General features: G+C 36.0%; 1 protein-coding gene across 4 annotated transcripts in view; it reads left to right on the top strand.

The window, feature by feature from the left end:
• Positions 1–25,267, top strand: part of ABHD17B (abhydrolase domain containing 17B, depalmitoylase) — a 44,803-nt gene extending 19,536 nt beyond the window's left edge. The window contains exons 1-5 of one of the 4 annotated variants that reach the window (XM_063080775.1): positions 2,730–2,780; positions 13,853–13,912; positions 15,766–16,235; positions 20,076–20,255; positions 23,745–25,267. In XM_063080775.1, coding sequence (XP_062936845.1) covers positions 15,769–16,235; positions 20,076–20,255; positions 23,745–23,964 — 867 coding nt within the window. In that variant the 5' untranslated portion in view covers positions 2,730–2,780; positions 13,853–13,912; positions 15,766–15,768 and the 3' untranslated portion in view covers positions 23,965–25,267. Of the gene's footprint in view, positions 1–2,729; positions 2,781–13,852; positions 13,913–15,765; positions 16,236–20,075; positions 20,256–23,744 lie in introns of those variants that run through there. The other 3 variants (XM_063080774.1, XM_063080777.1, XM_063080776.1) reach the window with 3 other exon arrangements.
• The last annotated feature ends 610 nt before the right edge of the window (positions 25,268–25,877 follow it).

Below are 25,877 nucleotides of genomic sequence, written 5' to 3' on the forward strand. Positions count from 1 at the left end.
ATGTATATTTTACCACAGTTTTAAAAACAAAATATTATTTTCCTAAGTGGCCAGGAGATAAAGAAATAACTCATTTTGGAAAACAGAACTGTGAGAAATGGGAACCTCTTACCCCCTCATAAACACCTCTGCCCTGCCCCCACCTCATCACCTGCCCCACCCAATTATAACTCATTAACTGTAAAGATAAATTAATGTGCTCATTTGGTTGCTTTTTTTTTTTTCAAGTTGAGGGGGTGAGCTTTGAGAACCTGAAATTTTTTTTGAATTATAAATTTTTTCTTTCAATTTATTGATTATTATCATTTATACATTCTAAGATGTGGCAGAGCAGTTGGGGGAGGGGGTAGAGGAAGGGGGGGCATGATTGAGGCCTGTGATACACCCCTCATTCTGGCAGGGGAGCCCAGGGGCCTGCTAGCAGCGGCTCAGTTGTGGCTTGGCTGGATGTGGATTTTGTGGGGGTGCAGCTGAGGAGGCCCTTGGCACCCTGCAACCTGGGATCCTGGGGTGCTTCCAGCAGTGGCCAGTTGGTCATTGGGCTGGATGCAGATGTGGGGGGCATGGCTGAGGCCCTCAGCCCCCAACCACTCCAGCTCAGGAGTCCGGGGTGCTTCCGGTGGCATCCTGGTAGTCATTGCTGAGCCAGATGCAGGCATCGAGGAGGCATGACTGAGGCCCTCAGCCCTCCCTCTACCCCAGCTTGAGAGCCCAAGAGGCTTCTGGTCCTTCTAGGTTTTATAGGTGTTCTTGGGTGGTGGTAGATCTTTATTGATTAATATCAGGACTCTATCTCTGATCTGTAAGGTTTTTGTGTTTTCTTTCTGTTCTGTGTTGGATTATTCACTATTGCCACCACTTAAACTCTGCACTGCAACTAATTTGTTGAAATTTACATACTTCTAAAACGGGGGAACTTCCTGTGAGAACTAGCATTTGAGTCCTGTGATTGAGCTGAATTGCTGCTTTGCTGCTGATTCTCTGGGGAAGGCTTTTTGTGTATATTAGGTTTTAGTTATTGACCTTGTAAGCACTTCTGAGTCTTGTGAGATCCAGTACACCTGGGTTGTGTGGAAACTCTGGTCTGGGCCCGAGTCTTTTCAGCAAACTGCACCCCCTGCAGTTCTGTATTCCTGACCAGTCTCCACTGAGTGGTCCTGTGCTGATTGGGGGGCAGATCAGCTGTCCATGCTGTGCCCCAATATTCCCCCAGTGGGCCAGTCTCCCCCACCATCTGCACTTCAAATACTTCCCAGGGGGCAGGCTGTGTGCTGGTCCCTTGCGATGACTTCACCAGCCTTTGAGTGGCTCCTTTTAAAGGCTCTTCAATAAGTCCAAACATGAAGCAAACAAATGTGCCTTGATTTTGAGCAATTACTGGAGTGAAAACACCTTGACACTTGGAATTTAGTGACATAGAATTACTACCCATTTTGGGGGGTTTTATCATGCTGCTTAGATGGGCAGTGAGTAATGTTGTGAATACTTTTTATTGTTATCCAATTTTTTGTTGTTGGTGCTGTTGTTGTTTTGTTTTTGACTGGTAAAGGGATCGCAGCCCTCAGCTTGGTGTTGTCCACACCATGCTCAGCCAGTGAGCGCACCAGCCATCGCTATATAGGATCTGAACCCGCGGCATAACAGCACTGCATTCACCAAGTGAGCCACAGGGCCGGCCCTTGTTATCCATTTTTAAAAATCAGCCTACAGATAAAACAGAACAACTTGATAGTTAAACTGCAAATGATATAAAACTCAATGTGAAAGTGATTTTATAGCCAGGAACAATGTTATATGATTACATGGGGGAGCCAGTAGAAACTTTCTGAAGTTGATGAAGCAAGAAGTAGAGGTTCAACTATAATATATGAAGTTATAACCAGTAAAAACTAAAAATAACAAATCAGAATGAGTGGAGAAGGGAAAAATTAGGGTAAATTCAATCTTATATAATGATGGTACATTATGATAAGGAATAATGAAGAAATACATGAGTACTGTAGTAAACACTAGAAAAATTAAAACAAATTACCCAAAGTTGTAATTTCTGGGAGCGAGGCTGAGGTTTGGGCTGGGTTTGGGGAAGACATTAAAAAAGTTTTAAGTTCTTATTGGTATCAATGTCATACATGCCCACGGTTAAGAAGCCAAAAAATTCTAAGTTTGTTATGAAAATTGGCAAGCCATGGCCCCCTTTCCTTGATAGATCCCTTCCCAGGGACATTTACTTTTTGTGGATGATTCTTTTGGTGTTTACCTCCATATCTCAAGATAACAATATTATATTGCTACTTCTTACATACCCCTTAGAGAATATAGGTGTCTGTCCCACTATCACACACATCCTTCCTGTTCCCCCAACTTCCCTGTGTAATCTCCCATATTGGTATCTTCTAAGATCCTTCTTTCAGATTAGTCTGATTCCTCAGTCTTCTGAGTTGGGTAGAGTATCTAGGGAGCTGAATTCTCAAATTGACTTTTAACCAATCCTTGTTTAGCCTGGCAAGGAGACTTTTTTTTTTTTTTTTAATCTTCTATGTGGTTTGAAGTTTTTAAAACAATGTCATATAATACTTTCATAATTGCAATGTTATTCATTAAAATATTATGTCAAGTCCCACTTGTATAGTTTGTTTAATAATTATTTGAGTCCAGTAGTAGTGTTATCACTATTACATTTCTGTCTTTTCACTCTAGAAATGTTTTTTTGTTTGTTTGTTTCCCTCTAGAAATGTTTTACAGCAATTTCAATTACCTGAGGACAAAAGCTTTGTTGTTTGGTAAAGTTTTTTTGACTTTACTGGAAGAGCTAATTTTATTTATTAGTTGGTAAAGAATGGCTAACAGTAGGTTTTTTTTGCATGCTTAACAGTAGTTTTTTTTGCATGCTTTTTTTTTTTTTTTTTTAAGATGACTGGTAAGGGGATCTTAACCCTTAACTTGGTGTTGTCAGCACCATGCTCAGCCAGTGAGCTAACTGGCCATCCCCATATGGGATCCGAATCCGTGGCCTTGGTGTTACCAGCACCGCACTCTCCCAAGTGAGCCACGGGCCAGCCCTTTGCATGCTATGTTGACTGAATGGTTTTATAATCTTTTTTATAAACTCTTAGAATTCAAACTGGGGTACCAGTATTATGAGTAGCTTTTTTGTATGTTGTGTTGACTGTAAATGGTTTTATAATCTTTCTTGTAACTCTTAGAATTCAAATGGGGGTGACAGTAATATGAGCATCTTTCTGGAAAAGATTATGTTCATCATTTATAATCAGTAATCCTTAAATTTTATGAAACTTGACTACTTTGATTATATTGTGATATAGATGGGTGTTATATGTGTGGAATGTATTTGTAGAAATGTTTCTAGATCAATATAATATGTTGTGACCTTTAAGGATAAGCATGGTTTGGAGTCTTATGATAGAAGTGCCAAAAGCTGATGGTTAAGGGCAGAAAACGTGTCTGTTCATGTTTTAGCTTATGCTTAGCGACAGGTAGAGGTGTAACTTTGAAAGCTCTGAGCTAATTGCACTTTCCAGTCACCAAAAGTTTTATGGTAAAATCTGTGTATAAGCATATGCAAAATTCGACAACCTGTCTTACCGCTTAATCAGGAATACTTGATTCACTTGTTAGGGCATTGCTCTAGTGGATCATCAGGATTGTAAAAGTGTTTAGAATACTGTCTTACACTGTGCTCAGAAGTTAGCTAATACTTACAAGTGTTTTTACAGTTTCTTATGGTTTCCTTGCAACTCCAGTTTACACGGAACCTTTTAATAACAAGAATCCCTTTGATACACCAAAACCATGCATTAAAACATATAGATAGCCTAATGGATTTGCATTGCTCATCTTTAATAAAATGGCTTTTACATTAGAATTGGGTTAGAAGTAAGTCTGTGTTGTAATATTTTTTTCAAGGCACAGTCTTCTAAAATAGTATTTTATAGTGTCGGTAATCTCATTTAGTTCTATGGGTTTTTATCCATGTTGTACAGGAGCATCTACCAAAATTGCCTATGTGTACTTTGATGAAAAGGCCAGAAAAGGAGGAGCTCCAGCATTTGAAACTAGTATGGATGTGAAGCATGTAACCCTGGGTTCTGAATTGCCTGGGTTTCAAAGGTTCTAGTTCAGCACTGCCTGAGAAGACTTGCTACAGAGAAGAACATGGTCATTTTACACTTTGCAATTCAGTAGCCACATGTGGTTAATGTGACTAAAGAACTGAATATTTAATTTTAATTAACTTAAATTTAAATAGTCACATGCAGGTAATGGTGCCTGTATTAAGTAGTGCATTGTCTAGTCATAGTTAAAAAACTGAGAGAAAACAAAAGTATAGAAATGGCTGCATTGAACTGTATAGTACTTCTGACCCAAATTAGCTTACTTGGTAGACTTAAAGGATTTTCAGCCTTAATTCCCATCTTCTACTGTAATATCATCATAGATTCAACTTCCTCATTTCTTTTAATTTTTATTGAATCAAAATTTATTATACATATTTGGGGGGTTCATCATTGAGATGTTGATCAAATCAATATTACTAGCATATATATTGTTACAAATCGTAATTATTCTTTATACCCCTTGTTCAATCTCTCCCCATCCCCATCTCCCTCCCCCTCCCCCCAATTACCCTAGATTTCTTCTCTCCTTCTGAAAGAATAATGGTTACTCTGTTGATTCATTGCCTAGATGATCTGTCCAATGCTGAGAGATATGATCAGTTGCCCCAATATTATCATAGAGCAGATGCTTCTGTCATTCTGGAATGGGCTTTGTGGAGAGAGACATCCTCTTCTTTTCTTTATCTCTGCTGGTGACTTTCCTTGTGTCAATGCACTCCAGTGGCTGCTGGACCATCTGTGTGGTGGTTGTGGTGTCTACCTGCTTTCACAGCAGCCATGGTTATTGTGGTGGCTGTGGTGGGCCACTCAACTTCCTCACTTCTGATCCTTACTGCCTAACTTTTTTAAAAACACATTAGGACTGCGACTGTTTTGATATCTCTGGTAGATGCCTGACATCTTCACCTCAACTTTTTTTTTTTGTCTAACTCCAACTCTTCTCACCAATGAAAAAGGAATTTTATGTTGACATTGCCAAGTTTTTTTCCCATTTGAGAAACTCCTCTAAAACTTTTCTAAACTCACAGTTATTAAGGCATTTGTTCAATTTACGAACAAAACCCGTCTCCTAGGGTGTTTTCAAGTGACTCATTGGCTCTGTTACTCTCTAAGATTACTTAGAACTTCATTAGTATTTAAAAATTGTAACTTTACCTAAAAAGTATCAGACACAATTCCTTTTTTTTTTTTTTTTTTTTTTTTTTGTCGTTTTTTCGTGACCGGCACTCAGCCAGTGAGTGTACCGGTCAGTCCTATGTAGGATCCGAACCCGCGGCGGGAGCGTCGCCACGCTGCCAGCGCAGCACTCTACCAAGTGCGCCACGGGCTCGGCCCACAATTCCTTTTCAAAGAAGAAAGTACTTTTGCCAAAATTTCTCCTTTCAATTTGAAATATAAAAAGTTTAGTACTTTTAAAAAGTTTTTCCCAAGTTTATAAGCTTCCATTCCCATGTAGCACAATTCATGCAATCCACCTCTTCAAAGTTTAGTTTTCCTAGCAAAGTCACCCAAATTTTAAGTCCTGTGATTTCACAGATAGTAGAGTACCTCTGCTGCTGATTCCTGTAATGGCCTAAAAGAAGAAAGAAACACAGCCTGACTCAAAGAGCCAAGAGCTTTATAAGTTGTATTTCTGCATAAGGCATACACAGATAAGGTAATGTGTTAAAACATCATTATACTAAGCATCTCCTTTCTAAATTAGTGGAAATTTTGAATATTGTATGTATTTTAAAGGTTCCATCTTTAAAGACCATAGCACTTATGATTTCACTACTGAGTCTTAGGGCCGTAGTGCCTAACTCAAATGATGTCCTCAAAGGATACTGAAGTGAGTTTAATTTTCCTTGCTTTGGTACTGATATACCCCTGAGCTGCTGAGCTATTATATAATTGCCCATCTTTGTTAGTAGTGTGGTGATTTCCCTTGGGTCAGTCTACTGTTAGGCTCCTGGTCTCCTTGTACAAAAATGACCTAAATTACAATTTTTTTTTTCTGCTTTTTCATAGTTGAGTGTCTTTGCTGTGACTTTATTCCATTCTAATCTTTGCAACCTCTTGCTATTAATAAACATCCACCTCATTTGGTCATTTCTGGTGTTAGTAGTCTCAGCTATAAATCTAATTTTATTTTTTCTTTTCTTTTTTCTGGTTTCTTCATCTGCCCATTCATCTAAAACATCAGGCTTTAATTTTATAACCAAAGATAAGCATCAATAATTAGTGGGGTTTTTTCCTTATGGTAGCAAATGGACCCATCTTTATGTTTTGTGCAGTCTTACCATTTTCAATTATTTATCTTTGAATGCTCAGAGATTTGTTTATAGCTTTTAAAAAAAATATCTGGGAAGTGTTATTACTCTTGATCATTGGGACTTCTAGAAGCCTCAATTGCTAAATAGGCCTATAACTAGAAGGTGACATGATAAATTCTGACATTCCACAGAACAGAACATGTGATATTACACCCCCAGATTTATCCAAACTCAAAGTAATTCATGTCAGAATTTAAATGCTTTGTCATATACTACCTACACTATAAATAGGATACAACTTTAAACCAGCATACGAGGGTACATCAAAAAGTTCATGGAAAGATTCATATTGTCTTTGAAATGTTTTCACTAAACCTGCTTTAAAAGACTTGAGTACTATGGTTAGAGTACAGCCTTATAACACCAAAGACACAGGTTCATACCGGCCAGCTGCCAAAAAAAAACGAAAAAAAACTTGAGTACTAGTTCTGTTCAGTACAACAAAAGAACCAGTTGTCCTTTGTAGGTGGTAGTAATATGAGTTGATCTGCATTACCAAGAAACTATTGCAAGGAGATCGAAGGGAGACTTTTTTTTCCCCAGTAAACTGTTACTGCATCAGAAAATGACAGGAGTCATGTCAGTAATTTCTTTTATTAGAAGAGAGGAAAGAGATATAGTTTAGGTCATTCTATTTAGAGACATTTTTTAGTATTAGTCTTCTTGTGTTGCTGAGAAGAACTCAAATGTTCATCCTTTTCCTTTGTCATTGGGCAGGAAAAAGTTACCAGGAAGAGCAGATTCTTAAATTATTATTTTATCCAATTTTAGGAAATTCCTCCTGCTGTAAGTAAAGAAACTCTGAGTCCCCTGCCCAAAGGAAAACCTTAATTTTCACAGTGAGCCATCTGTTTAATATGGAGGTGACCTTTCATTTTGTGCATTGATTTCAAGAGGGGCAAGATTTTCTCTTCCCTGGAAGACCATCCTAGTCTCTGCTTTGTATTACACTGAATGATTTTACTAACTAGCAGTGCTTTTCCACCTGGCTCCCCTCCTCCATTTAGATTCATAGATTTTTTTTTTTTTTTTTTTTTTTTTTTGTCTTTTTCGTGACCGGTACTCAGCCAGTGAGTGCACCGGCCAGTCCTATATAGGATCCGAACCCGCAGCGGGAGCGTCGCCGCGCTCCCAGCGCCGCACTCTTCCAAGTGCGCCACGGGCTCGGCCCTAGATTCATAGATTTTTGACTGCTTCTATGAGTATTTTACCCCACACACAAGAAACCTAAGTTACAGTCACAAAACATTTTTGCATTCTTTCTTAACATGTAAGTTTTTTTAACCTTTTGTGCGAGCTTCTTAGATGCTGAGAGTTTTTAGGTTTAATTACTTTACTAACTTGTTCATTCAAAAAATTTAGAAATCCTACTATGTGTCAGGTACTTTGCTTGGCCCTAGAGGTTTAGTTGTAAGCAAACGTGATTGTTGCCTGTGGAACTTCTAGTCTACTTCATGGCACATTATCATCAGTCTATGAACATAGTCCCTTCTCTTGTTTTACTTAATTGTTGTTCATTCTTTCCCTTCAAACTCCATCCCCATTTCCCCTTAAGCATATACTCTGATATACACGTCCTTAGATATGTATTTGTCCTTGAAGATATATAATGTTCATGTGTGTTTTTAATTTATGTTAATGTATTATAGATCTCAGTTTGTTCCTTGCTTTTCTTAGCCAGGACTATATTTTTAAAGCTTCAGCCATCAAAGTTATTGCTTCTGATTATGTAGTATTCCATTATCTGCATCCAACACATGTACTTACTCAATTCCCCAGGGATGGAATCTATGTTGCTTTTTATGCCCTGACACAAATAATGCTGCAGTGAATACCCTAGTATATGTTACCTTAGGGACCTGTGTAAGTCTTTGTCGTGCTTACCCCAAGAGTGGGATTCTGGATCACTGGTAGGCAGAATGGCTTACCAAGCAGTTCACAAAGATTCCTGTTTTTTCATTCTCATAAACACTTCATATTACTTCCTTTTTTTTTTTTTTATAGTTTTGAAGTACTATTTCTTACATTTATCTGATAGTTGTTGAGGTTAAGACTTTCTTTGTTTACTTGTTAGCCATGTGAATTTCTCTTTCTGTGAATTACCTATTTGTATTTTTTGCCAGTTTGTTCCCTTGAGTTACCTGGCGGGAGGTGGAGGGGGGGTTGTTCTATTTTGTTTTGTTTTCTTGTTTTTGCTGAAGTTCCTCATACTTTAAGTATTAACTCTTTGACAGTTTTGGATGATGAAATTGTCTTTCCCAGGCCATTTTTCACTGAATAGAAATCCTTTATTTGAATGAAGCTAAATCTTCCAATGTTTTCCCAGCCCAATCTACTAAATCTATCCTTTCCTACTGCATTGAGAAACCAGCTTTGTCATACTGTATTCCCATTTATATATGGGTTCATTTATGGTCCTTGTCCTCTGTTACTAGGTCTGTTTGTTTCTGTGCCAGTACTAGTCCGTCTTTATTATTTTGCCTTTGTATAATTTGTCTTAATATCTGGGGGGAAAAATTTCCAGCTATCCTACTACATACATACCTTTGTTCTTTTCTTTTTCAAAATTACTTTAGCTCTCTATAGAATTTTATTTATTTATAACAATTTTATCAAGATATAATTTACATACCATAAAGCTCACCCATTTAAAATGCACAATTCAGTGTGTTTAATGTATTTACAGAGTTGTACAGCCACCACCCAAATCAATTTAGAACATTTTTATTACCCCAAAAAGAAACCCTTTAGCCATTACTCTCCAGTGCTCCTGTCCCCCACAGCCCTAGCCAACCACTAATCTAGTTTCTGTCTCTACAGATTTGCCTATACTGGACATTTCATATAAATGAAACCATGCAATAAATGGTCTTTTGTGACTGACTTCTTTCACTTTGCATAATTTTTTCAATAGTTCATCCAAGTTATAATATGCATCAATATTTCACTCCTTTTTATCACCTAATAGTATTCCAATGTATGGATAATACCACATTTTGTTTATCCATCTATCAGCTGGTGAACATTTGGATTGTTTACACCTTTTAACTATTAATAATGCTGCTGTGAACACTTGTGTACAAGTTTTTGTGTGGACATAGGTTTTCATTTCTCTTGGGATTGAAATTACTTGGTCAAGTGGTAACTCTGTTTAAGTCTTTGAGGAACTGTTTTGTTTTTGTTTTTGTTTTTGTTTGACTGTTTTCCTAAGTGGAGATGCCATTTTACTTCCCACCAGCAGTATATGAAGATTCTAGTTTTTTCATGACCTAGCCAACCTTGATTATTATGTGTCTTTTTTATAATAGCCATCCTAGTAGCTACAAAGTGGTATCTAATGAATAATGATGTAGAGCATCTTTTCACATGCCTATTGGCCATTCCTTTACTTTGCGGAAATGTCTGTTCACATCCTTTGCCCATGTGTTGATTGGGTTGCCTTTTTATTTTTGAATTGAAAGGGTTCTTTATATAATTACAAGTCCCTCATTAGATATATCATTTACAAATATTTCCTCCCATTTGGTAGGTTGTCTTTTCACTGCCTTGATGGTGTCCTTTGAAGCACAAAAGTTTTTAATTTTGGAATCTCATTTATCTATATTTTTTCTTTGTTACTTGTGCTCTCAGCATCATATCTAAGAAACCATTTTCTAATCCAAGGTTACAAAGACTTATGCCTATATTTTCTTCTAAGAGTTTTATAGCTTAGATCTTACATTTAGTCTTTGACCCATTTTGAGTTAATTTTTATATGAAATGTGAAGTAGGAGTAAAATTTTGTTCTTTTGCATGTGGATATCATGCATCATTTGTTGAAAAGACTATTTTTTCCCCATTGAATTGTTTTCCAAAATTAACCATATATGTTAGTGATTATTTCTGGATTTCTCAGTTCTATTCCTTAGATATATTTGTCTATCCTTATGCCCATGCCATACTGTCTTAATTACTATTGCTTTGTAGTAAGTCTTGAAATCAGGAAGTGTGAGTCCTTTGGCTTTTCTATGTCCCTTGTTTCAATACAAATTCTAAGTATTTTATTTTTCTTGATCATAAATGGAGGTTTTTTTCTTAGTTTCATTTTCTGGGTGCTCGCTTCGGCAGCACATATAAATTTTCTGGGTTTTCTATAAACCTTTTTTTATACTTTTATATAAATTTTATAATTTGAGTTCCTCAAAATTTTCTGCTGGAATTTTGATTGGAATATCTTGAACTTCTAATTTTGGGAGAGTTAATATTCTTAACCCTATTGTGTCATTCTTACCCTTTTCTTAGATTCTTGTTTAAAATTTTTCTGATAAAAGCTTTTTACATTCTATTTTACATTAATTCCTACATAGTTTTTTGTTTTGGTTGTGATTTTTCTTGTGTAGTCCCTTAATGTGGCGAGTTTGGCTTAACATTGGAAGATTTGTCATTCGTCTTTTAAGTTGATCACTTTGTATTTACATACACTTTATATATTGGTTATAATTTTTTTAAGTTTTCATGTGCATGTTTAAAGTGAAATGGACCTATAGTTTTCTCTCATATAGTCTTTACTAAGTTTTGGGATAAAGGGTGTAATAGCTTCAGAAAGTGATTGTTGGGCAATATTCTGTCTTTTCTGGACTAGCAACTATTTGAAAGTACTTTGAATGGAGGTGGTCTTTGATTTCCATCTGAGTTCTCACAATTGCTTACACATTTTAACCTTTCGTTTCTTGTGCCAATTTTGTCCTTTTATATTACTCAAGAAATTTATGCATTTTATCAAGGTTATTGACACGTAATATTCTTTTGTTTTTAAAAACTGTCTAGCTCTTTCTCCTTTTTCATTTAGTATTTTGTTTATTTGCTTATCTCTTTCTTGTAATCAGTCTTTTCTGAGTATCCTTTCCACAAAATAGTCATTGAGTTCAGGCTCGAGTCATTCTGCTTCTCACCAGTTCCACAATTTACCAGCTATGTGACTTAAGCAAGTTACATAACTACTGTGCATTTGTTTCCTCAGTTGCAAAATGGATGTAATGATAGTCCTGTGCCAGAAGGTTGTTGAAAGGATTAAATTAGCTAGTATATGAGAAGTGTTTAAAATAGTTCCTGACACTTAATAAATACTCAGTATTTATTAAGTTATATGCTATTTGAAATAGTGGATGCTTGGGAATATACCCAGAGGAATGGAAATCATCAAGTCGAAGGTATACCTGTTCCCCAATGTTTATCGCAGCACTCTTTACAATAGCCAAGAGTTGGAACCAGCCCAAATGCCCATCATCAGATGAGTGGATACGGAAAATGTGGTACATCTACACAATGGAATACTACTCAGCTATAAAAACGAATGAAATACTGCCATTTGCAACAACATGGATGGACCTCGAGAGAATTATATTAAGTGAAACAAGTCAGGCACAGAAAGAGAAATACCACATGTTCTCACTTATTGGTGGGAGCTAAAAATTAATATATAAATTCACACACACACATACACACATACACACACAAACGGGGGGGGGGGAAGAAGATATAACAACCACAATTATTTGAAGTTGATACAACAAACAAACAGAAAGGACATGGTTGGGGGGAGGGGGGGAGAGAGAAGGGAAGGAGGTTTTGGGGATGGGGAGCATTAATCAGCTACAATGTATATAGACAAAATAAAATTTTTTAAAAAAAAAGGAAGCTGTAAAAAAAATAAATAAATAAATAAATAAACTATACTATAAGATAAAAAAAAAAAAAAATGAAATAGTGGATGCTTTTTCTAAAAATCAGCTTTTGGTTTTCTATTGCTTTTTGTTCTCTATTTTGTTGATGTCTGCCCTTAATTTTGTTTTTTCTTGTTTCTTTGTGTTTACTCTCTCTGGACACTTTATTAAAAGCTAGACATTTGTAATTAATAACCATAATTACTTTATTTATTTTTTTTTTCTTCTTTTTTCTTTTTTTTTGTCTTTTTCGTGACCGGCACTCAGCCAGTGAGTGCACCGGCCATTCCTATATAGGATCCGAACCCGCGGCGGGAGCGCCGCTGTGCTCCCAAGCGCTGCACTCTCCCGAGTGCGTCACGGGCCGGCCCCATAATTACTTTAGATGTAGCCTGTGAACTACCATTTTTCTGGTGGTTATATATGACTTTTTTTTTTTTTTTTTTTTTTTTTTAAAAGAAGATGACGGTAAGGGGACCTTAACCCCTGACTTGGTGTTATCAGCACCACACTCTCCCAAGTGAGCCATGGGCCAGCCCTATATATGACTTATTAAGAGTTATATATCTCTTCCTTTTTTTTTTTTTTTTTTTAACTTTTTATAAATCCTTGTTTTATCTAGTTAAAAAAATTTTTGGGGGCCGAGCCTGTGGCGCACTTGGTAGAGTGCTGCGCTGGGAGCGCGGCGACGCTCCCGACCCGGGTTCGGATCCCATATAGGAATGGCCAGTGCGCTCACTGGCTGAGTGCTGGTCACGAAAAAGACAAAAAAAAAAAAAAAAAAAAAAAAAAAAATATTTGTTACTTCTGATGTAAATTGTTCAATTTGGTTTTTTGTTCTTTTTGGTTTTGGGGGGGGTTGGGAGGGGTTGGCAGTGGGCCAGTAACAGGGATTGAACCCTGGACCTTGCCAAATGTGTTATCTTTTTTCCCCCTAGGATTATTCACTGCCTTGTCTGTTCAAGAAATGAACAGACATTTCTTTTGGCCAAGAAATGACTAGTAAATAATATTTTTATTCATATGAATTTTATAAGAACAAGTTGGACTTAAAATTATCTGAATTTAACAAGCTTTTTCAGTGAATTTTTCATCAAGAATAAGATGTTTTCCCTCAATAACTTGTTTAGATCTTACTAAAGTTCATTGGCTTTGTTTATACTTTTTATTGTGAAGTTTTTCAAACATTCAGAAAAGGAGAAAATAACTTTTTTAAGTAGGTCTGTGTGGCTGCCCTATACCAAGCCTGTGATTAGGAAAACAATAGTTCACAAGTTGTCATCAAGTGGCTCCCTGTTACCTGGCTCTGGGGCATTGGAGGTGGGAATCATTTCTTTGACCACCATTAAGAAGATGAGGTTGTCTTTCATGAGACTACGCCCTGGCTTTGCAGCTTTTCTCCTTTCTGCTTCGTTGCTTCAGTGTTCATCCCTGGAAGCATCTCTGTAGCATTATATATATGTTTTTAGTCAACCAGGTTTATTTCCAAACTAGTTCATCATAGTGTATAAAAGTTAAAGAGGTAAATTATAGGACCATATCTAGCTATAACAGTTTACTTAGAAATATGCTTTTAATAGGCTGTTTTGGGTCAGCAGTTGACAGATGACATGTGAGGTAATTGGGGATGAGAAATAACCACAGGCAGATTATTCAACAGACACCATTGATGTACCTTCTTCTTATCTTCTTTCTCCAGGTCATCTTCTCCTCTGGCCCAGACTCTTTGAACTCCCTTCACTGCCATCATCTTCACCAGGTTCTTTATCACTTATTCTTTGCTTGCTATGCCCTGTGCATGCCCTCAGAATCATTCTTGTCCAATACTTCATGGAGCCACTTAGAGTTAGCACTAGAGGTGACACCTACATGTCATTTCTGTTTTATCTAATTCTTGTTCCAACCAGACTAAAACATTAACTTATTCAGCTACTTTATTTTGAAGGCTGAATGGAAATACAAGGGTACTTCCGGAAGTCCATGAAAAAATGGAATTAAAAGATAATAGAAATCCTTCCGTGAACTTTTTTGAAGACTCCTCATAAAGGTAGAATAACAAAAGTGTTTTCAAATAGCTAAGACATTTTTCTACCTTTCCCTTACTTTTTTTTTTTTTTTTTTTTTGGCACTGGCTGGTACAGGGATACAAACCCTTGACCTTTGTTCCTTATCTTTTGAAGCCTTTTATGTCATACCTACCCTTGTTCTCCCTCTGTGCTGTTTTTGCTGCATTTTTCTACTTAATTAGTTTACCCTGGGAAATTAACACATCTGTATTGAGCATTATAGGATATATTTCAATTCAGCAGTGAGTGAAAAGGGTATTCCTTTCTTTCCAAATATTCTCAACTCTTTAGTCAGTCCCCTTAGGTGGTTCTTTTCCATTTTTGGTATAGTTTTATATATTTTTTCCTATTCTTGTATCGACATTATTTGGAGAAAATTGAGTGCCACCAAATTCTTGGGTGTTTGTTTTGAATGCCTTCTGTCTGGAACTGGGCAGTAGTCTACTTCTGTTAAAAAGATAGGAGTTTGAGAAAGGACAAGATAGAAGGAAATGTTGGTGGAGCAAACAAGTATTACTTTTTTTTTTTTTTGGTCCCTGTGTTAATATGAGGTGGATACTTCTAAAAATATTAATGAAAAAAGGTATAGGAGAAAGTGGACTATTCTTGAATGTGCCAACTGTACGGTTGTCCCTTTATTATATGCCTTTACTACATCATCATATTTGATCTTCACAATTCAGTGTAGGTATTTTCCTCACTTACAAAGAAAATGAGGGTCAAAGAAGTAAATAATTAGCTAGTAAGTGGTAGGTTGAGAATTTTACCTTTAGCAGATTTTAGCACCCTTTTTTTCTAATAAACTTTATATTATAGCGCTTTTAGTTTGGGCAATAATTGCATACATGCACACATACTTACATTTCTATGTTTTATAGGTTATTCCCTGGCATTGTGGCTAGAATGATAGTCTTCTGAGACAAACTAAGTCTTGAGGCAGTGTGTCCCAGTAAAGATAATGACTGAGCCTGTGGTCAAATCCTAATTCCACCACTGCTTCACCCTGTGCAAGTTTCTTTTCCCAGACCAACTTAGAGGGTTGTTTTGAGGATTAAACAAAGTAATACACATAGAGCACTTAGCACAGTGCCTGACAAATGTGCTTCATAAATGCTATTATTATTACTTTATCATGTTAAATTCCTCACTTCTTCTTGAGGTTCTAAGAATTTCACTGAGTTACACAGAAATTACAAACTACTCTAAAGATGTTTCATACCTTCTGTATTGTTATTTGTGGAGAAACAATAAATACTATCTATTTTTTCACATTTTTGCTAAATGAGAAAATCACTACTATTTGAGACATGTCATATAATATTTTAGTCTATCTAGTTAATGGTCAGAAATATTTGCCTCACCCTAGGATGTGAAGTATTTCAAGAAAGATGCCAAAAATCTTTTGAGGAGGATACTTGAAATAATAGTAATAGACATTGACCACCAATAAAATTTAGCTGTGTTTTTGTTTTAATCTTCTATTTTATGAGAATGTAGAATCCACATTCAGTTACTAAAACATTTGCTATCTCTTTTTCTTTTCCAGAAGATGAATAATCTTTCATTTAGTGAGCTATGTTGCCTCTTCTGCTGTCCACCTTGTCCAGGGAAAATTGCTTCAAAATTAGCATTTTTGCCGCCTGATCCAACTTACACACTGATGTGTGATGAAAGTGGAAGCCGCTGGACTTTACATCTGTCAGAACGAGCAGACTGGCAGTACTCTTCTAGAGAAAAAGATGCTATTGAGTGTTTCATGACTAGAACCAGTAAAGGCAACAGAATTGCCTGTATGTTTGTGCGTTGCTCACCCAATGCCAAATACACTTTACTCTTCTCACATGGAAATGCTGTTGATCTTGGTCAGATGAGCAGCTTTTACATAGGACTGGGATCACGGATTAATTGTAATATATTCTCATATGATTATTCTGGATATGGTGCAAGTTCTGGGAAACCAACAGAGAAGAACTTGTATGCAGACATTGAAGCTGCTTGGCTTGCTCTTAGGACAAGGTAAATTGTGATTGGAAATTATTTTTCACACTTGTAGTGATTAACTAAAATTAACCTGCATAAGAATAGAAAAAAAGCTGTTTTTATCACACATCTTGAACTGCTATATAGATTATATTTACCAATATGTACCTATGAATTGTTAAACTTTTGGACTGCAATTTTAAATTTCATATATTAGCAAAAAAAAAATTTTATAAGACTGTTCAGGTTTATGTGTCTATGTTAATGTGTGTCTGTATGATTTTTTTTTAAATGACAAGCGTTTGGTTTTACAACTTTCTTGGGGTGTGATATAAAAATGTTTTTTTCAAAGTTGCAGTGTTTCAAGGGAATGAGAGAAAACAGTGATTTAGCTAATCATTCTCTTGATCTGTCATTAACAGTGTAAGAGGCTGGGTTTCTTTTTAGTAAAGTCCTAAGCCAGAGCTTGTATTATTTTATTTAATCATCTCTTGGAAGGTGCTACTTAAAGATATATTGGGACCATTTTTAAAGAATTCATCCTGTAAAAGTGAGATTTTACTTTACATTCTGGATTCCTAAAATCTGGACAGATGATTTCAAGTATTAAAAAAAAAGAAAAGTAATGTTATGATAAATTGCTTAAGAAAATTTTCTTACTATGCCAGTTATTCTTTGATTTCAACAGAGAATATGTTTGGGGGAACTAAAAATTGCATTAGTCCTTTCCAGTCACCAGGATACTTATAAATCTTTTTTAATCACAATTTTGTAGACTATTTTCTCATCAGTCAAGTTAGTGTACAATAAATAGAAAGATATCTTAAAAAAAAAAAAAGAAAGATATCTTTATATAAGCCATTCCTCATATTACTACATTGATAAGCTGCCTGAGTATTTTAAACTGAAGCTAGAGGACATAAAGAAAACTCAGTGTTTCTGATTTAATGATAAATATTAATGGTTTCAATTAGTCAAGGAGAAGAACCCCCTCCATTTTATTAATGGGCCTAAATCATTTCCCACTCCAAGAAATATAATAAAGTTATGCTCTCATAGCAGAGTTCTATGTAAAAAAGGATTCTTAGATCAGTTGAAATAACATGAAGACATGAATTTGAAAAGTAAGAAAAATATAGATGGAAAGAGGTAGGAGGATGGTGTAGATCAAAGTCTTTTTCAGTTGTATTGATATCAGTTCTATCAGGCCTTTTAAAAAAGAACGAAAAAAAAAAAAAAGAATACCTACTTATCAGAGTCAGCCAGTTGAATTTAGTATGAGAACTACCGAAAGTACTATAAAATGATAGTTTTATTGAGATATAATTCAAGTACTATGTTCACACTTTTAAAGTATAACTTCCATGGAATAGTATGGTTTTAAAGGGTGCTAAGTTAAAACAGATAGCCTTCATTATTGATGCTTCTAAGTAACACAGAAGGATAACTTTATTCAAACAAAACATATTAGTATCCCGTTCAGTATGCTATCTCTATGTTTAAAAAAAAAGGTCCCTTCTTCTAAGTAGTCAGCTTTACTATTTTTTATTTTTTTACCTTGTCATATACCAATTTAAAGGAATCTTCTAAAATGACTCCCAGTCTTGATAAATTAATCTTTTTTAGAACACATTTGATAACCAGTATTAATGAGGAACAAAAGCAGAATATATAAACTTCTAAATAACCCCACATAACTATTTTAGCATTTGTATTTTAGGATCTTAGACTTATATTTTCTCTTATGTTGACCCATAAATACATTTGGAAGAGTTAGTAAGTGTAGGTAGTCTTGGGAAATTTACTTAACTTCTCTGAGCCTTTGTTTAATGAAGAGGTTGAGTAAATGATCTTCAAGATCCTTTCTTGTTCTGGAGTTCTGTTATCTACAAAAATATGTGTAATTAGAACTACCTGATAAATATAAAAAGTTAAGACTTAAGTAACCAGGAAGGGGAAAATAAATGATGAACTTTTAAATTATTATTATTTGAAAGATCTCCTTTTCAGGAAAATTGGATATCTCTAATCCCAGTTTCTGACTTTCTGATGGACCAACAGAAAATAAGTGCCTGATAGTCACTCTGCAGCCTTCTCTCACAGTCTTTGAGCTCTTTGTCTGTGTGCTGTAATGGCAAAAGCACTGGACTGGGAGTCAGTATACCTGGGTTCTAATTATAGGTCTGTCACTAACTCACTGTGAGTCTGAACATCTGCTTATTAAGCAGCTGGACTGCATTAGATGGTCTCTGAAGCCCTTTCTAACTCTGAAATTGTATTATGTTGATTCCCCTGCTTAACTGGCAGCTGCCCCTGCTACTCTGTCTAGAGCCTTGCCATTTCTAGCTTTAGCCCAAATCCCAGAGTTGCCACCAATAGTGCTGCTATTCTGCTGACAGCAATAATGCAGCCTCAAGCGTTGTGATGCTGCAAATATTCATTCTCCTAATTTCTTCATTCCTGTGAAGTATATACAACTAGGACTGTTGTAAAGAAAAAAGCTTTTCTCGGTTTACTCACATTTAGAGTCGGTCTGGAGTACATGGAACACCACCTCTGGGTCATATCCAAATGCTTGTCTAGGGTTGATTGGAAGAAATTACAGGAAGGTGTGTCACTGCTTGGATAGTTGAAATAGTCTTGTGCCTCTAGAAGTGAACACATAGACAGTTTGCTTTGCTCTTTTCTGGTGAATGTTCAGATTCTCAGAAAGCTCTCTTACCTTTCCAAAAGACTAGAAGCTGTTGTGCAAATGACACTTATCTGCCAGAAGTAGCTGCTGTCTGCCTTCTACGTGGAAAGGCATACTTAATGTTAGTGTAATCCTTAATCCCACATTCATTAGCTCCTGTAGCACCTCACTTACATTTGCTGTAGTTTATACTTGGGACAATTATACTGTAGACAAGTAACAGTTCCTAGAACTTAGTAGGTACCCAGTAAATATTTATTGAGTCTGTAGCAGTTTTAAAGGGTATAAAACTGTACTCTTGAGATTTTAGCATGAAGTTTATTCATAATTAACTGAGTCATACAGTGTTTGGAATTCTCATTTATCTGTTCATCTTTTTTTTATTTTTGGAGGTGGGCGGCTGGCCAGTATAGGGATCGAACCCTGGGCCTTATCCATTCATCTTTTCAAACAGTAGTCCATTTCTATGACTAAAGAAAGGCAAATTTCAAGAAAAGTAGTAATTTGCTTTTGACTAAAACTGTACATATTTTATTCATTCTGTACAGAAACTATAGCATTTCATCAGTATGACCAATTTCGGGAAATAAAGTGAGCCACTCTTGATGTCTGGAGAAATAGCGAACTTTTGTTACATTGAATGGAAAATAAATGTTATATATTCATTCAACACAGTCCATTAAAATACTAGTGATATAAATGTGTTCCAAAGTTAGTCAACAGTATGCTAGGTTGTGAATTACTATTGCATGATAAACGATTTAATAAATGCATTTCTTAAGATTGAAAGCTTACATCACTTCAGCAATTATTTTTCAAAAACATTCAATTTGAAACAGGTGAAATAAACTGAGAATACAGATCTTATTGTAGCATTAAAAATGATGGTGATGGGGCCGACCCCATGGCGCACTCGGGAGAGTGCGGCGCTGGGAGCGCAGCGACGCTCCCGCCGCGGGTTTGGATCCTATATAGGAATGGCCGGTGTGCTCACTGGCTGGGTACCAGTCACAAAAAAGACACAAAAAAAAAAAAAAATGATGATGATGACTAAGAAACTTAAATTTTAAATATAAATTAGTTGACATCTTATTCCAAGTCATTCTAAGAACAAATCCTTAAGAGTGATGGAACACTTCATACCAGTTAAACTTTTTTTTTTTTTTAACTTTTGAACTTTGTAGGTATGGCATTCGCCCTGAAAATGTGATTATATATGGCCAAAGTATAGGGACTGTACCATCTGTGGATCTTGCTGCTCGATATGAGAGTGCTGCTGTTATTCTTCATTCTCCTTTGACCTCAGGAATGCGAGTTGCTTTTCCTGATACCAAGAAGACCTACTGCTTTGATGCATTCCCAAAGTAAGTAGCAATATTCAAATTAGATTAATATCAAGAAACTATTTAGGGAATTTTGTTTCTGTCACTTAAAGTATTCCTGCCTCAAGGGCTGGCTGGTTAGCTCACTTGGGAGAGCATGGTGTTGATAATACCAAAGTCAAGGGTTTGATCCCCTTACTGGCCTACCACCAAAACAAAAACAAAAAATTTAAAGTATTTATGACACAGTTCACTTGGCCATGAACTTCTTTGGTACATATATTAGCACACAGAAATTGTGAAATACTAATTTGTGAAGAGGGTGTTGGAGTGATAGCAATCCATATGAAAGGTGCTGTGACTCCCAGGTTTAAGCCTTGAGCTGCTAATGGGTGATGGTGCTGTTCAGTGAGTTCACACAATATTGGAGGAGAGGAACAAGTAGAGGGGGAAATGAGTGAATGATATCTAATTTAGAAAAGAAGTGAATTGCAAAAAAGTCAAGTCTTAAATGAACTAGAGTAAGTATTGCCACCACAAAGTCTGCAAATGCACAGTATTAGATGGATTTGAAAGAAAGGTAGCTATTTCTTCATGTTTCTCAAGACAGTGGAGAAAAAATTGATAGCCTGTTTTTCTCAAAGTTAGAAGGCAGAAGCTGGCCAACTTTCAACTTCTTTCCTTTCACCAATTGGTGATGATACAAAGGATTTTTTTTGTGAATGACAGATGGGCCAAAGATCAAGTCATCACTTGGTTCTCTATAAGAATAGCAAGGCTCATTTCAAAACAAATTTTTTAGCCAGTAAGGGATCACTTTAGTGGGGAAGCTAGAGCAGACTGTAGAAAGTTTTTGGTTTTTAAGTTTTTATTTTGTTTTGGTTTTAGATAATGGTAGGTATATGCATTATACTGCTTCTATCCAGCTAAATGATTGAAATGGTAGGGAAGTATTTGAGGTGATAACTATTGCCAACTTACATCTCTGTCTAGCTCCCTCTTTCATCTGACATACCAAAAGAGCAGCACTAACAATAAACTATTTGAAGAATATTATACTTTTTTTGTTGTATTGGGGTTTTTGTTTTGTTTTATCATTATACAATGCAATTGATTTTCATGGTCCTTTACCAGTTCCTCCCTTTCCCTCCTCCCTCTCCCACTTTACCACCCCCACCAATCTCAGTTCATTTTTTTTTTAAGTTTTAATTCCTCTACTATTGAACATCTTTTGGATAGCAAACATATTAGTCTGTTTCTGTTGCTTCTAACAAAGTACCTGAAACTGGGTGATTTATAAGGAAAAATGACATTGCTTACAGTTACTGAGGCTGGGAAGTCCAAAGTCCATCTGGTGGTGGTGACAATGACCCAGGGGTCTCACATTGCAAGATGGTTGAAGCAGAGAGAGCAGAGAGAGACAGACTCTCCTCTTCTTTTAAAGTCCTCAGAACTACACCCCTGACCACCATTTTAATCCATTCACTACAGCACAGTCCTACAATCCAATCACCTCTTCAAGGCTCCACCTTTTAATCACCATAATAGCATTTCCCACCCTCTTAACAGTCACAGTGGGGGCTAAGTTTCTAATACATAAAACTTGGAAGACACAGTTCAAGCTTCGTGAGTTTGGGAGGGACATAACTCAATCCACTACAACAAGTATTTTTTCTTACCAAATTCAGCCTCAAATTATTTCATTGATGGTTTTCCCATTTTCAAGATTTTATTCCCATTTTAGTTATAAAGTCTTATCTCTCTTTCCAAGGATTTTTTAAAAGAGTTGTTTGTTGGTAGGGTTTCTTCTCTGTCTTCCTGTCTCCTCTAAGCTACCTTTTTGAAATTATTTATTTTGATCTCTCTCTCATATTTGAAGTACTCTTCTCTGATGTCTGATAATTCTTGATTGTCTGCCGATGTGTAGGAGTGAGAGACTAAAGAGCTGATCTGATATAATCTCCAAAGAAGGCTTTCTCTAAAACTCCATCTTGGAGAGTGAAGGCCTGGCTGCCAGCACTCTAGGAGCCAAGCAGGGAAATGGGTTCACAGCAGTCATATTACCTTGGTGTCTATAGTAGCTCTGCCCTAAACTCTGTCTGGCAGAGCCCTAGCTCACAGACCCCTCCAGTCTTGAGAGAGAGCAGCTACCCAGCTGCATAAAGAGCAGAAGGGACCTGGGAAAGAAGGGGCTAACAATTTCTTAAACAGACTTCAAACAAATCCTATTTCATGCACCCACCTTCATTCCCATGGCAATTCCTTTGCTTTCTAGGGTTTTCTTTGGTATAAATTGGGTTGTTTCTTCCCTTTACCACTTTCTATCTGATTAAAGTTGGGTTTTCTCCTGTCCTTTTTTTGTCTGCTTGTTTTTCGGCAGCTGGATGGTAAGGGGATCCGAACTCTTGACCTTGGTGTTACCAGCACCACGCACTGTAGTGAGCTAACGGGCCAGCCCTCTTCCATCCTTTTAATCAGTTGTCTCACACATTCATCTGCTTTCCAGCTCCAAAAGTTTGTTATATTTTATTACATTATCCCTGTTTTTATGAGTTTATTCAAACAAGAACAAAAAACATAAAACATTTTGCTGTCATTTTAGTAGAAGATTAGGAAGAAGAAGGAATAAAACAAGTACAGAAAGTGATGAAGTTTGAAATGGTCCTTAGTTTCCTCCTCCCCTTGAAACCTAACTTTCTCTGCTAAAAACCAACACTAGAAAAGCACACTAAGGGTGACAATAACATTGAATGCAAAACACAAGTGCATAAAGGTAACTTTCTTGGAATCTTCTGCTAAAGAAAATCAGACTGCTGTTGATGTTTTTAGATGGATAATTTTGGAGGCAGAAAAAATAGATGGGCAGCTTCACAAAGTCTTTGTGCTCAGTGGTGTAATTCTGTTGCAAAACCTGAGGACACTGGGAATCTGTTCTACCTGAAGCAGCAAACTGCCCATTATCCTTTAAGATAAACTAGGTTGCTTTTTTCTTTTTTTTAACCTGAAAGATAACGTTTGAGTCAGAAGGGTTTTTTTCATCTCCACCCTATCAGATTATATTAAACTCTTGACTCTGTCCAAATGTTCAATCACTTATATTTTCAAATTTTAAGCAATCATAGTTTCAGTTTATATGATGTATTTCTTAATATTATGGCCAAGAATTTTATCAGCATTAATTTTTTCAGTTTATCTTATTGTTTAAGTAATGTAATCATCAAAATGGCACATATTGTTACACTACTGTTAACTAGGTTCAGTGTTTATTTCACTGTTAAATGTATACTTGTAAATAAAATAGCTGCAAACCTTAAAAAATAACTTCCTCAGATGAGCTGAAGTCAGGGAGTATGTAAAAGGCAACTTTTAAATCTTATTCAAAATCCAAAAAACATCTGTCCCTTCTGAACTGATTTATTATGTAGTTCTGCTATTTGAATTATCTGTCTGATACAACACAAGAAAATTTGTTTTATGTTCCTTTGCATAGTTAATTTATTGACTTTTTTCCCCCTTCCTCTTTCCCTACAGCATTGACAAAATCTCTAAAATAACCTCTCCAGTATTAATAATTCATGGGACTGAAGATGAAGTCATTGACTTTTCACATGGCCTCGCGTTGTTTGAGCGTTGCCAAAGACCTGTGGAGCCTCTGTGGGTTGAAGGAGCAGGTCACAATGATGTGGAACTTTATGGACAATACCTTGAAAGGTTGAAACAGTTTGTGTCACAGGAACTGGTAAATTTGTAAAATTCTGTAAGTTTGCATACTGAGTCTTTTCTTGATGAACTGCACTCTTCAGCAAATAACATAAAACCTGAAGGTTTTGTTTGCAAATCATGTCAGTTGCCTTCATAAATGTACAGGTAATGATTTGTTAACAGACTTAATGAGGGTTTAAATTACCAGAACTAGAAACTGGAAGTAACAGTATCATGCAGTCAGGCTGTATAATTTATATTTTTTCTGTGAATTTTTTTTAAAACATCAAGATGAGTACTGTATGAAATTTTAATTCTATAAAATCAAATGCTGTGAAAGTATTGCCAAATGCTTTTGCATATCAGAAACAAATTTATAAATATTTTTAAAACATCTCAGTGTACTAAATCTTATCCTGGTATACAAATGTAATATTCTTTTCCAAAACAGCTGTATATCTAAAGCAATTAAGTACTCATAAACTGTAAAAAAAAAAAAAGAAAGAAAGAAAGAAAGAAAAGAAAACATGTAAGTTCACTAGAGTTGACCTAAACCCTGTTGTATAGGGATAGAGGTTTAAACGGTCATTTTATTGTATAATACATGGAATTTTCTGTATTCTCTTGTTATCATACATTTATCTTTACAAAAAAAAAATGATGTAAGTCTTAATTTTTATGCCATCTGTTAATTTACCAATTAGTTACCTTGTAAAAGAAGTCAAGATAACACTGGATTTTGGCTAGTTTTGAGTTATACGGTTGGCACTGTGAGGCAACTACTTAAAATTTTCATTTTGGTCATTTGAAAGGCATGTAGATCTTCAAAAATGGTTTTGTATGCAATGTTTTAAATTTTGACAAATCTCATAGAATTGCAGTGCTCTTCGTTATATGAAAACCTGAAAGTCCATTAGTTCTTCAAGACCACAAACTGACTGGCTATTTGGTCCCTTTTCACTTTGGCTATTTTTAAGAATAGGACCTATTTTAGATTTACTATCTGAGAATTTCACGGATCTGCTTCTGGATACAGGAGATAAGAAAACATTTAATTCATAACTTTTATATTAACCAATATAGTAAAAAAATAAAGCTCACACACACAAAAACTAAGTTGCCTTTCCTTGAATGAATCCTGCCTGAATAAAACAATGAAAGAAAAAAAATAAAATTCACGGTATGTAGTCTAATTTGTAAATGAATGAATATTGAAATAATACACGCTGTGGATATATTTTAAGGCCTTATGTAGTTTTAATTGTTCTGCTTGTTCTGTGGTTATGTCTAAGACTATAGTATATGATTCTCTTCAAAGTATATCAAGTATTGTGAATGCTTTGGTTCAGATGTCAAACAGTAAAACAACAAATATTTCACTCAGCTGTGCTTTTTTGCCTTCTTCCACGCTCCCCACCCCACTAGAAAGAGTGAAAAAAAGGTACCATTCATTTTTATAGGACAAAGTTTAAAGTTTTCTAAATTTTATAATCACTTTTGGAGAGGTGGTTTTTTCCCTCAAGATTGTCTTGTAACCAACCTATACAGTTCCTTCTTTGTATGAAATACAACCCAAGGTTTAACTGAATGTTTATTACCTGGGAACAACTAAATACTGATCATACTAATCCAGTATATGTTCATTCATTCAACAAATGTATACTGAATGTCTAAATTATGCAAAACCCTATGCTAGGTAAAGACTAACGTAGAGCATGTCCTCATAGACTTCACAGTGTAGCTAAGTAGGCAGACACCTCATTGCACAAATATTAGTATTTTGATAAAAGCTGATGGAGATTTGTAGGATATTGTAACAGGTGAAAGGTACTGTTGGGAGGGGAGCATGGGCAGGGCAAGGAAGAGTTCCACGAAGAAGTGGGGTTTGAACTTAGCTTTGAAATATAAGAATTGGGCCGAGCCTGTGGCGCACTCGGGAGAGTGCGGCGCTGGGAGCGCGGC

This window comes from Cynocephalus volans, chromosome 16 (genome assembly GCF_027409185.1).
Source record: "Cynocephalus volans isolate mCynVol1 chromosome 16, mCynVol1.pri, whole genome shotgun sequence".
Lineage (NCBI taxonomy): Eukaryota > Metazoa > Chordata > Mammalia > Dermoptera > Cynocephalidae > Cynocephalus > Cynocephalus volans.